The 11579-nt window shown below is 47.4% G+C and overlaps 1 protein-coding gene across 1 annotated transcript; it reads right to left on the bottom strand.

Moving 5' to 3' along the window:
* Positions 1 to 305: 305 nt before the first annotated feature.
* LOC104070756 (protein DDI1 homolog 2-like) lies at positions 306 to 11156 on the bottom strand (the record flags this gene model as incomplete). The annotated part of the gene is made up of 6 exons (XM_009582827.1): positions 306 to 434; positions 1031 to 1158; positions 3282 to 3408; positions 5774 to 6004; positions 7063 to 7192; positions 11025 to 11156. Coding segments are annotated over 6 exons (877 nt in total), but the record flags the coding sequence as incomplete, so codon positions are not given.
* Between the last annotated feature and the right edge of the window lie 423 nt (positions 11157 to 11579).

Below are 11579 nucleotides of genomic sequence, written 5' to 3'. Positions count from 1 at the left end.
CCCACTTCTCGAGCTTGTCCAGCTCCATTTCACATTAGCCCCGTTTCTTGCACCCAGAGTGAACACATCCTCTGAGCTGAGGACTCCCTCACCTGAAAGTGTTAAGGTAATTCCATTAAAAATGCATTAAATGAGACAGAAGCCAGAGTACCATGCTCGAGTCAAATGAACATATTGCAGATGCACTTTTATTTTACTCTGCAGGAGTTTCTAACAATTAAACCAGATGCTCCTCGGTGCCAAGATTGTGGGAAATGCAGTCAAACTGCCGCTAAAGCTGCCCCAAGAAGAATGCCAGTACTTACCTAAGTGCACTCTGCCAATTATTTTCTGCGTCCCTACACCTTTAGCAATGCCAGCCCATCGCCGATCTACCAGCCTCATTATGTTGCACCTTTCAGCACAAGCTTGGCTCATGATGGTCATCTGGGCACCTACCAGCAACAGAATTGGTGTTAAATCCTGACAGCTCATCACAAATTAAAATTCTCTCCTGGAAGGGCTTAAGATCTTGCACTCAGCAGCCGGGAAACCACACTGCATCAGCAACTGCATTAGGGCATAAAGGCTTCCTGTGAATCCCACTGCGTTGAATTGACTGTGTATACACAGATCAGCACCGACAGTACTGTACGTATTACTGTAGAGCTGGAATAACCCCAAGTACTTTCCCTTTAAGGCTGCAGATGGGAAGCGCAGCATTAAAGGCATGCGAAATCCCCCCCGTCTGTAAAATGAGATAAGATACACATGTGGCAGTGACCTTTCTGGCATCGCAGCCCCAGAAATTCTCACAGGAGCCTTGATCTGGGGTGTTCAAGCACTCACGCGAACTGCTTCTCTCAACAATTTGCTCTGTTCACCTTAAACAATGCCCAGGCTGCTCTCAGGTTTTAATTAGGTGCTTCAAAATCTTGTAATGCAATGCTTTATTATGGAATTTTTGGGCAAAACTTCTGGAACGTTTACAGTCTCCCTTGGTGAAGGAAAGGAGAGCGCAGAGAAAGAGATGAAAATGGGGGCAATTCACCTGAGTCAACAAAGGCTTTCACTGGATGTCCATTGACTTTGCAGTTAATATACAGCATCACCACCTGCCCAAAACTCTCAGGGGCCTCTTCCATTGCTATCGTCATATTTTCTTCAATGTTTTGTTGCCTGAATATAATGGACAAGAGAGAGAAAAATCAGACCTTCCATCAGCCAAACCGTCTAAGTATCCCTCTGACTTACAAACAGATCTGGTAATCCCACCCGCTGCAGCTCACCTTACAAACACCATGTTTAAACCACAACAAAGACTGCTTCATTAGCTAAACATAGCCTTCTTAGCAGAGGGATTGCTAGTAATGATCTTGGCTTAATCCAGAGACACCAAGTCGGCTCCCCAGCAGCCATGAAGACTGCTCCTTCCAACACCTTGCCTAACTCACACAACAGCACCTGACAACCTTCTGTTTGCAACAGAAACCTGTCACCACAGAGTTAACCTGGAGAACTTGTGAGCAAAAAACCTGCGTATTTATTAGTCACTCTAAAATACAGCGCTGAGGGCACACGATGAAGATGTTGCCAGTAGCTACAACGCTGGAATCCCACACAGCAGCTGAACATTAAAATCCTCCAACGTTTCCCTGGTATCTTTCCTCTTCCAGGCACAGGAAGGGAGGGAGGTGAGCAAAACCACAGCGAGAACACCACCATGAGCACAAGCCCTCACTGCAAATTCAACTCTACAGAAGAAACACTCTTCAAGGAGCCCCTCACGGCCCCTACAGTAATCTTGGAAGCGGTGGGTATCCGTAGCGACTGCATCTGAAATAGCTTTATCTACCAAAAAGGGAAAAGAGCTTCCAATTCTGATGCCATCTCATTTTTCCTCCTCAGTAGGGGAAGGGGAAAAACCCCAAGCTCCTCTCTTACCCGTCTCCCGTACTGTGGTAGCCTTCCCACAACAAGATGGGGAGACGTGGTTTCTTGGTGGGGGACGCAAACAGCTAACGGCATCTGAGACCTGGCTTGCTTGGGAGCTAAAGCACCCTGCTACACCACTGCCAGTCTGTCCCGCTTCATATACTCGTGAAACAAAGAGCCACACGTTGTCCTGTCTTTTATTATTTAAGCTTAAATTGGATATACAGTGGTTAATCTTCAGTTTGTTTTCTTGTCAAATCCATTATTCTGTTTTCTCTGTGCTTGATGCTCTCTCCACTTGAAGGACAGAGACGTGTCTCAAAAAATACGATGCTTGCAATAGCTTCCAATCAATCTTGGGCAGAGCGCATCCAATTAAGCAAGGATTTCAGAGAAACTAAGTGGGGTGTGAAATCTGGGGACTGCTAGATGCCCAAACTGTTCCCTAACAGCTGCACAGCCTTGGGCACATCACCTTTATCTGTCACCTCATCTATGGAGGAAGGAAAGCGTTCCTATGCCTCCGAGCAATGTTTTGCTATCTACAAATGTATATTTTTCTGCATTGCTAAGCTAAGCATTTATCCAGCACCAACACCTTGTCAGTCATAATGCAAGAATGACTCTTATCACAAATGAATTTTGGTTATGACCAACTATGAGCCCATATCACAAAGACATTTCTTTATCGGCGAAAAAAACACCAGTCATGTTTTGACTCAAGGATTTATCACTCAATTTAAGAAACCTAGTCTCAGCCCAATGCAATTACATTTGGAAGACAGCAAGAGGGAGCGAGCGCTGATGAGCAGAATGTATTTCTACAGAACATCTCTTCTGACAGCAGTGATGTTCAGAGTCTGGAATTAGCTAGAGAGACAAAACAATTAGCAGTATGCAAAACCAAATCTCAAAGGCAGCTGGGAGAAATGACACCACGTTGCTGTGCAGAGAGCTCAGCTTAGAGACTAACACAGGCCCAGCTCTCCAGTTCAAAACACGCCCGAGGCACCCAAGTGCCACCTCTCAAGAGGGTCTCGGCTAAGTGCTTTCCACAAGTGCTCTTGTTTCAGAGCAGACCAGCTTAGACAGCTCTGGGACATCACACGCATGGACAGCGGTGCTGCCACCTCACGGTCCGTGCTCAACTGGATACATCTAAAGGATGGAGTGTGCTTACATGTCCCCGATTCCCGACCTTCCCACATGCAAAGGTGGCTCAGAGCATTGCCCTGGAAACATCTTAAGGCAGGATCTAAACACACTCCTTGCATCCTCCAAGGAAAAAAGCACCATGGATGAAAGCACCCTGTGGAAAAAAAGCACCATGAAGACCTCCAAAGCCTGCAAGCACTTTGGTTTGCTACCTTATGTCTTCTTCTATCTTGGCCTGCGCCTCGAGATCAAAAGGGTCAGCTGAATAGAGTCGGATCCTCTCCTGCTCCCGCCGGGCTCGGTCCTGCTGTTGCTCCAGCAACACCCTGGTGAATTTCTCTGCAGTAACAAGGAGATACAGAAATCCTTTTTACTGGAAATTATTCTTACAAATCGAGTTCTGGCACAGCAAACACTTCTTTTTATGCCAGCGTGCTCTCAGGGGTAGACTCAGCAGCACACACAAAAAAGGCTTCATCTGAAGGCAGCACGGATGGACCTCAAAGGATCAGTGGCAAACTTGGGAACCCGCTGAGATGAAAAGCAACTGGACAGAGCTCCTTCCCCTTGTGCCTGATACCCAAACTCAGCACAATCAAACTCAATTTCCTTGCACATACATTTTTATATGGAAGAAAAATGGAAAAAACATGAAGACAACAATATTTAAAACAAAGAGCTGCCATTAAAACAGGAATTCATTCTTCTATTGCAACAAGAATTGCCTACACAATACTCCAAAAAAACCAGCTGCAAAACCAGCAGATAAGTGAGACCCGAAGCAGAAATTAGGACTACAGAACTTGCACAATTCAAACGAGAAGCCTGAGTGCATGTGTATTTTGAAAAAGCTTCAGACAGGGATAGAAGCGAGATTTCATAGCTCTCAGTAAGACGGCCCATCTACACGAACAGCTTGCAAAATCTATCATGTTTTGCACTCAGCAATCCCCAGTAAAATAACAGTCTGTAGATCCAGCAAAGAGCAAACGCAAAATTGTAAGACATAGAAAGGCTAACCACAGAACTTACTTTAAACCCAAGCAACATAGGCAAAGACATAGACATTCTGATCCCTAAAGCTGAATGCCTGCCACTGAAATCAAGAGGTCCTAAGTGGGACACCTGCTTCACAAATCTGGCCACACGTTTTAAGGACGTTAGATCCCCGCTTTTTGGATGGCCTCTGGCTATTTTTCACTGCTTGGATGTGATCACATACATTCCCAAAAGGACTTGGCAATAAATTAAGTTCTGTAAACAGAGAAGGTTGTGGGTTTGCTTCCAGAAACGCAGTTCCCATGAAGAAGCTCTCTGGCTCAAAGGCTGTTACATGTTCAGGAAGGCATTGGGTATGTTTTCTTGTTTGTTTGTTTGTTTTTAAATTAGGCAGCTGTGTAGCAGGTGCATCCAGCACAGTCACATGGCACGTATCTATGTGTGTATTTGGGCATCGGAGCCAGAGCTGAACTGGATCTGTGCCCAAATACCGATAGTAGCAGTACAGAACGATGAGAGCAGAACCAGATCAAACCACTTCCTTCTGACAGCCCACTGTGGTGGTTTGGGACTACAAAAGCACATCTGATTCAAAGTTTAATGTGCACAATGAGACACGACAGATCAGCAGATGAGCCAGTTCTGGGTGTCTTGGGCTTAACCTCGTTTTCTGTCCTGAGAGCAGCGTATCTTCTCAAGGTGATGGGAGAAACTCCTGCGCTACAGACACAGCGCTTGCAAGAGGTGTGAAGAAGCTTGAGAGCGCAAAGGACACGGTTTTAACTCTGAATATGAACTAAAGTCAGAATTGAAAAATGAGATAGGCTGACAATATCCATGCAAGTTCCTTTCTAGCTTCCTTTGACAGAGAGAAATCACTAGGATGTAACCTTGGATGTGGAGAAAGTCTCCTGCTAGAAGCTCCTTCTCTTCGTTCATTTCCCCAAACTCCACAGGATTTATTTCCTAACTAACATCTTGCAGATGTTTAGAGGCGCATCTTCTGATGCCCAAAACACCACTCTGTTTTCATACTGAAAGGACACTAGAGTTCAAAGCTTTCATCACATGAAGAATGAAGGACCAACATCAGCTACTCACCTGCAGAGGAAGTGAAGGACGCAGTACTAGGCTTCAACTGTGCCCAAAATACATGAACACTTTCAAGATAACAGAAACTTAACATTTATGACTATTCCTATTGAAAAAGCTCCCTAAAGACACTATTTGCTTGTTCCTTTTCCTCTCCCTTTCTGACATCCACTTCCATAGCAGCTAATCACTACGGACAGAGTTGGTTTTACAGTGTACTGCTCTTTACTGAGGTCTCGGTGGGCTCTGGGATGCAGCAAACGCAACACCGTTATTGGAAAACATGCATTGGAGAGTCTTAGCATAAAAATCCGGGAGCTGAGCCACTTGTCTTCACAGAAACTCAACTTATCTGTGCATCTGATATTTCAAAGTAGGGGATAGAGGATATTAAAAAAGCCAAGCAGGAGAAATATGCCCAACTTGCCAGCAACAGTCTTGTTAGAAGGAGAGGAACTCTGCCTTGAGTACTCCCAACTGGCACCTTTTATCAGCATCATCAGTGAGTTGGCAGCGAACACCCCAGCTAGCTAAAAACCTGTGGCTGCCTTTTATTAGAATTGAGCTCAAATGGATTTAAAAACACTTCCCGCAGATGAAAACCCCAACTTACCGAGGTCTCCACTGAGCAACGCTTCCGCCAAGGGCGGATTGCGCTCCTTCAGCAGGGACAGCTCGTGGGGATTCGCAAGCAACATCTCCCGTAACAGCGCCGGATTGTCCAAACCCTGAGGGAACGAAGGTGCATCGGGAGGCGACGGGCGAAGACGCTGTGCTGGTGGCTGATGCTGCTGAGTGGACGTCCCAGGAACCGCGATGCTGCTGAAGTCTATCCTCGGCAGACCTTGAGGGAAAAAGAGGTCAGACGTGTCGGCGCTTCACGTTTATAATTCTGCTTGAAAAACGCAGTGGAAAAACTGCAGGAAGGATGAGCCAATCTTAATGCTACAGTATACAGTATTAGACTGGATTCTGCGAATAGCAATTCATGTCGGAAGCACAGCCACGTACTCAGGTTACTGGGTTAGGAATGCTAGCACGTATTTATGTAACTGGTCTACCCATCTATCTGGCCCATTTTTTATCCCCTGAAATGCACTTACTGAATTGCAGACTAGTTACTTCCAGCTTCACAAACGTGAATACCACACGGAGGGATCGCAAGGCTAAACCCAGTGTCTCTAAGGCACTTCTGAATCTCTCGGATTAAAAAAAAGCAGGGGAGAAAAAAAAAAAGTAACATTTCTGCAGACCTGCATTGCAGGTACCCATCCTCCAGCTGAGGCAGGAGGACGAGGATGTCAAGCAACGCTCCCACACCCTTCTCAGCCAGCAGTACCTTCTTTTCCAGCGATATTTTATGATGGGGGATTTGCTAGGACAAAGGCAGGACACAGGAGCCGGGCCCCACGCAGATGCTGTCTGAGGAGTCTTTCGCATGTACGCATGATTGCGCAACCGGGTTTGTTAAGATGCGGCTTCTCTGGGTATTTGCCACAGTAGAGATTCAGAGCGCACATCGCAACAGCCTTTTCATGTGTCTGAGACGCACAGACCGCGCATTATTGGGCCATCACACTGAGCGGGAAGGAAACCAGCGGTCGTATGAAAATTCACATGCCTTTACAAAAATTGCTGTTCTGAACCAGTTACCTTCCTTGCTTTCTCTGTATTTTCCCAAAAGAACAGTAAAATGGTATTCGCCTCCTTAGAATAAAAAAAAAATTAAATAACAAGCCCTTTAGCTAATTTTAAAAGCCCCCTGCCTCACCCCTAGCCACCCTCCCTTCCTGAGTGTTTTGCCCAGCGAGGTACTAAAGAGACAAGAGACGGAGTTGGTGTTTGATAAATATTGAGATCTTTGCACTCGCAGAGCAAAAGTCAGCGCAAATCCTTTCTCACCTGGGAAACGGATGGAGGGCCGCGGCTCTACGGTCTCTTTCTGTCGCAAAATCACCACGTCCCCATCTTTCAAGCCATAGGAGGCCAAAGATCTGTTGTTGTCAGTTAGAGGCCGCTCCGCATAGACTATCTGTTCATGGAGAGAGTGCAGTGAAAAACACCACGCGTGACAAAGCAAACATCATCTTGGGTTTTTTTAATTTTTATTTTTTTAGGAAAGCATTCTGGTAAATCCTCTGGACCCATCTCAAGCTTCAGAAGGGACGGTGTGCAATTCTCACCACGGACAGGCCCTGCCAAAGCACCTCTACCTCAGGCACAGAAAGACCTCAACAAAGTAAGTGGTTGGACAACGACGCAGAGTTGGTCTTACCGAAACCCGGCAGTGGTTTCTCGAAACCCAGCACCTCGGAGAAGGGCTGGTCTCTCTTAATTAGAGGCCAAGAAACAGAAAGAAAGCCTCGCACCAGGGCCGTTTGCGACACGCTTCCAAAATCCAATCTCTATGATTACACAAGTCATGGCCGTCTTCTACAGCGTTATCTCCTCCCAAGTCAGCACCTACTGACCAAGGACCCACTGCACACATGCTGGCAGCGTCAATCAGGATTGATCCATGGATGATCCAGTCCAATACCTATGATCTCTGCCTTTTCCCACAACACAGTTCCCAAGAATAACCAGTTTTAAAGGGACCTTAATGATTAGCTCAGTGATTTCCAGTTTATGTCAGTGATGTAACTCTATCCAGACTCGAAGGTTCAGCACCCAAAGACACCACTCCCAAGACTGCAGTCAGTCCATGGCGGGGAACTAACTTCTTTTGACTATAAAACACAAAGTCACATCATTTTCTATTATGATAATCTGACTTAACAAGGGGTCTGCAGATTAAACATAAAAACATATTGAGACAAAAATGAATAATCACCATGGGAACATTTCTGTTAACATTAGATCTGTAATACCTACAGATGTCCTAAATCACAGGGAAGCAAGAAAAATAAAATAAAGATGTGCTTTATGGGAACAAAAGTTCCCAGAAACGGTATCTGCTAAACATCAAGATTTCTGTGCCTTCATCGGAGCGCAACGAGACTAGGCAGATCGGTTTAACAGCCTCCCACCCCTGGCAGGAGTCCAAAGCAAGAAGCGCTGAAGAACTCGGCCTAAACCCGTCGGGCATACGATCGAATTTCACGTTTACCACCTCATTTAGCAAGACCGCGTCTCTCTGGGTCTGGACCGGTTCAGCAACAACAGGTTTGCCGCAGGTCGGGACTGGCAGAGCCACGTGGGAGATGCTTTCGCGGCCCAGCGTGGATGGGCTACAGCTCTACCCAATGCTATCGCAAGTAGCAGATCCAAAAAGAAGATCGAAAAAAAACAATTACTATGCGTCTTAAGGTCTGGAAGACACTACAGACTTTCACTGATGTACTGCAGCAACTCAGAAATATTACAGAGAATCCCACTAATGCACTCTAAAAGCGGTGGTGCCAAAGTAAGACAAGACAGAAAAAGCAGAAATAAGAACAACCACGTACGACAGCAATCAGAGCCATCAGAATTAGAGAAACACACACAATTAGAAACAAGCACGAGCTTCCTACCTTCTCATTAACGACACACTTAACAGCCTCAGCAGTATTGCACCAGACTGGGTCCCTTCCTAAGCAAACCCGGGTCTGTTCGCAAGCTATATTAAAGCATGCAGTCTCTACTCCGATGGTTTGCAAGACATTACTGGCATAATTAAGGTTAGCTTGTGATGGGAAGAGTCCCAGCGCATCCTCTCACATTACTGGACGCGTCCCGCCCGGCCTGACTCAGTAACGCCGCTGCCCGCAGAGAAAGCAAGCTTGTAATAAATCCGAGTTGCACGTGCAAATCTTAAATGGCAGTTTCCCTGCGCAGACACTTTGGAAGAGACAAGTTAATAAGTTTAAGTGAGGTTTTACCTCTGTCATCTAGCTGGGATTGGATTTATGAGTGTTCGGCCTTAACACCTCACACAATGAATCAAGCACCCAGCACTCACTCTACATCCATTAGCAGCACGGCTTAATACGCTTTTGACCCATTCCGCTCTGCTGTTAAAACAAACTGATTTAATTTTGCTGCGTTTTGATTATCTGGTTTGTAGCATATTTTAGAAGGCGAGCTTGTGGGCTGGCCAGGTGCCGGACACGGGCTCTTCTGGAGGTGGCCTGGGCAGGGATGCAGGCACTGAGACCGCACGACGTGTGGATTTTGCATGATGCCACAGCGTAGAACCTCCTTACGGAGCAAGGAACCCAAATCAAGAGTGCTAGATACCACCAGCAACCATAAATCAATCCAAACCCAGAACCTGTTAAATCTTCCTGTGCACGGCCACGCACAGCCAACGACAGGAGACGCATGGTGTGTAAAAAGAGCGAAACGAAGGAAATAACGGCGCTGCCAGAAGAACGCGGTTCTGCCGAGAGCCTCCCCATCTCCTCTCCAGAAACGCCACCGCCTCGACGCGCGGAGGAAACCGCAGCGAGCTGAATTACTTCCCCTCCCTCGCCCAGCTCCTCTTATCACCACAGCCCGCCTGCAGCCGTCCCCGTTATCTCATGCCGCTCTCCGTGCCCTGCGACCGCAGCCACCCCTCGGAAACCTCGCCGCCCCCTGCTCACCTCCACCCCAAACTGCAGCACCCAGAATTAATTTCACAAAACAGCTGAGAATAAGACCGGGATTAACAGCTGTGGTTTACTCCGCCCTGCACAACCCGTATTATTAAATTCATCCTCTCTTCTGCGCTTTAATGCAACGTGCACCTTGGTTATGGAAAAATAGCAGTAAAGAACGGCAGTAAACCACCAAGTTTGGTAAATGTAATTCTGCCTGTTTGTGGAGGATGGTTTGAGCACGCAAAATCCTTCTACGCAACAAGCTGCTTCACCGATAACTTGTATTTTTATAACTTTCTCCCCACTGAAGGTCCTCAAAACACTTCACTGGGCAGAAACAGGAGAGAAAGGAACAACAAATACATGGCTAGAAAACATTAAAAAAAAAAGGAAGCAAGATGATGCATAAACGGCAGATGGGTGAGCAGAAGGAAAGCAGAGGTGGTTACAAAAAGCACAGCGCTGATCCCTGTTACCTGCGGCTGATATAATCGCAAAACTCCGCAGCAGTTTAATTGCGGTGGGGCAAAAACTCAAAGCAAGGCAACTCCCGGCAAAATACACACAGAAAAATCCGTGACCCCTCGTTATCCTAAAATAGACCCAGAGCTGGCGGTCGCCCTGACGCAAGGGGGACAAAGCTGACGATGAGGAGTTTACGCTCCACGCGCCCGGAGATACCAAAGCCGCTGAGCGCTCGCAGAGTCCCGTGCGTGGAGATTGTCCCCGTTACCGGCCGCAAATTTGGGTGCCTTGCTGGTGGCTGTGACAGAGACGCGGGGGGGTTTGCTGGAGCGTAGCAGATGGGAACCTTTATATGAGGTTTCTTGCTTTCTACCAAAAATCAAGAGTTTCTCCCCTAAAGGAAAATCCACCTCACCTTGATTTTCTACCCATTTTGGAGACCGCTTCCCTCTCAAAACCAAGCTCTCATCCCAAAATAAAAGGCTCGCCAAAGGCGGAGGTAAAGCAAGACACCGGCGGGTGAAGCGCTGGGAACCTGCCCGGCGAGGGAACATGTCCCCCCCCCGAGGGCTGCTGTTCAGCCATTTCCCCATCGCTGACCAATATTTGCTTGACTGGAAAAATTCTTCATTAATTTAGACTAGGAAAAGGCTTGGGAAGCAAAAGCGATGGCCACAAAACTCCGCAAACTCTGCCAGGCGCGGCCAGCAGAAAAGGAGCTGACATTGCCCTGTCCAGCAATGCATCGCCCCACTGATAAACGGATAGAAATTGCAAAAAAATAAGCGGGATTGAACCCAAAATAGTGAGTAAACCCCAGACGGACGGACAGACGGACAAGAGCCGCCCCCACGCCGCAGCGTGCTGTGTGTTTTGGCACGCTCGCGACAAGCGAGCCCCGAATTCGGGCCGGAGGGGGATCTTTGCTGGGGGAAACCAGGCGGACGCGCCCTTCGGTCCCCACACCTGTGAGAAAAAAAGAGGGAAAAAGCCTCAATCTGCCCTTTGCGCCCCAGACGCGGGCAGGAATTTGATATGATAAATAAACCCTTTCCCGAACGTTTCAGCCTCGTTCCCTCGGGTTCGAGGAGACCGCGGGCCTCCACCTTCCCCGCTCTCCGACTCCCATTCCTCCCGCTCCAAATCCTTCCTTGTTAAAACGCCAAATTCCTCTGAAAACTCAATTAAAAAAAAAAAAAAATCATCATTTTCTTCTCCTTTTCAGCTCCACCGCGGGAGGAGACCGAGCCTTTCCCGGAGGGACCCCGGTAAGACACCGCCTCACTGGGGACCCGGAGCACTCTCCCGAGGGGAAAAAGAGGGTTTTGAGGTAAAAGGGACGCGTTTCTCCCCAAAACCGAAAGGTCGGCGCGGGGAGGGACGACCCCC

Source organism: Fulmarus glacialis, unplaced genomic scaffold, assembly GCF_000690835.1.
Source record: "Fulmarus glacialis isolate BGI_N327 unplaced genomic scaffold, ASM69083v1 scaffold12420, whole genome shotgun sequence".
Lineage (NCBI taxonomy): Eukaryota > Metazoa > Chordata > Aves > Procellariiformes > Procellariidae > Fulmarus > Fulmarus glacialis.
This window is presented reverse-complemented; position numbering and strand designations above follow the sequence as displayed.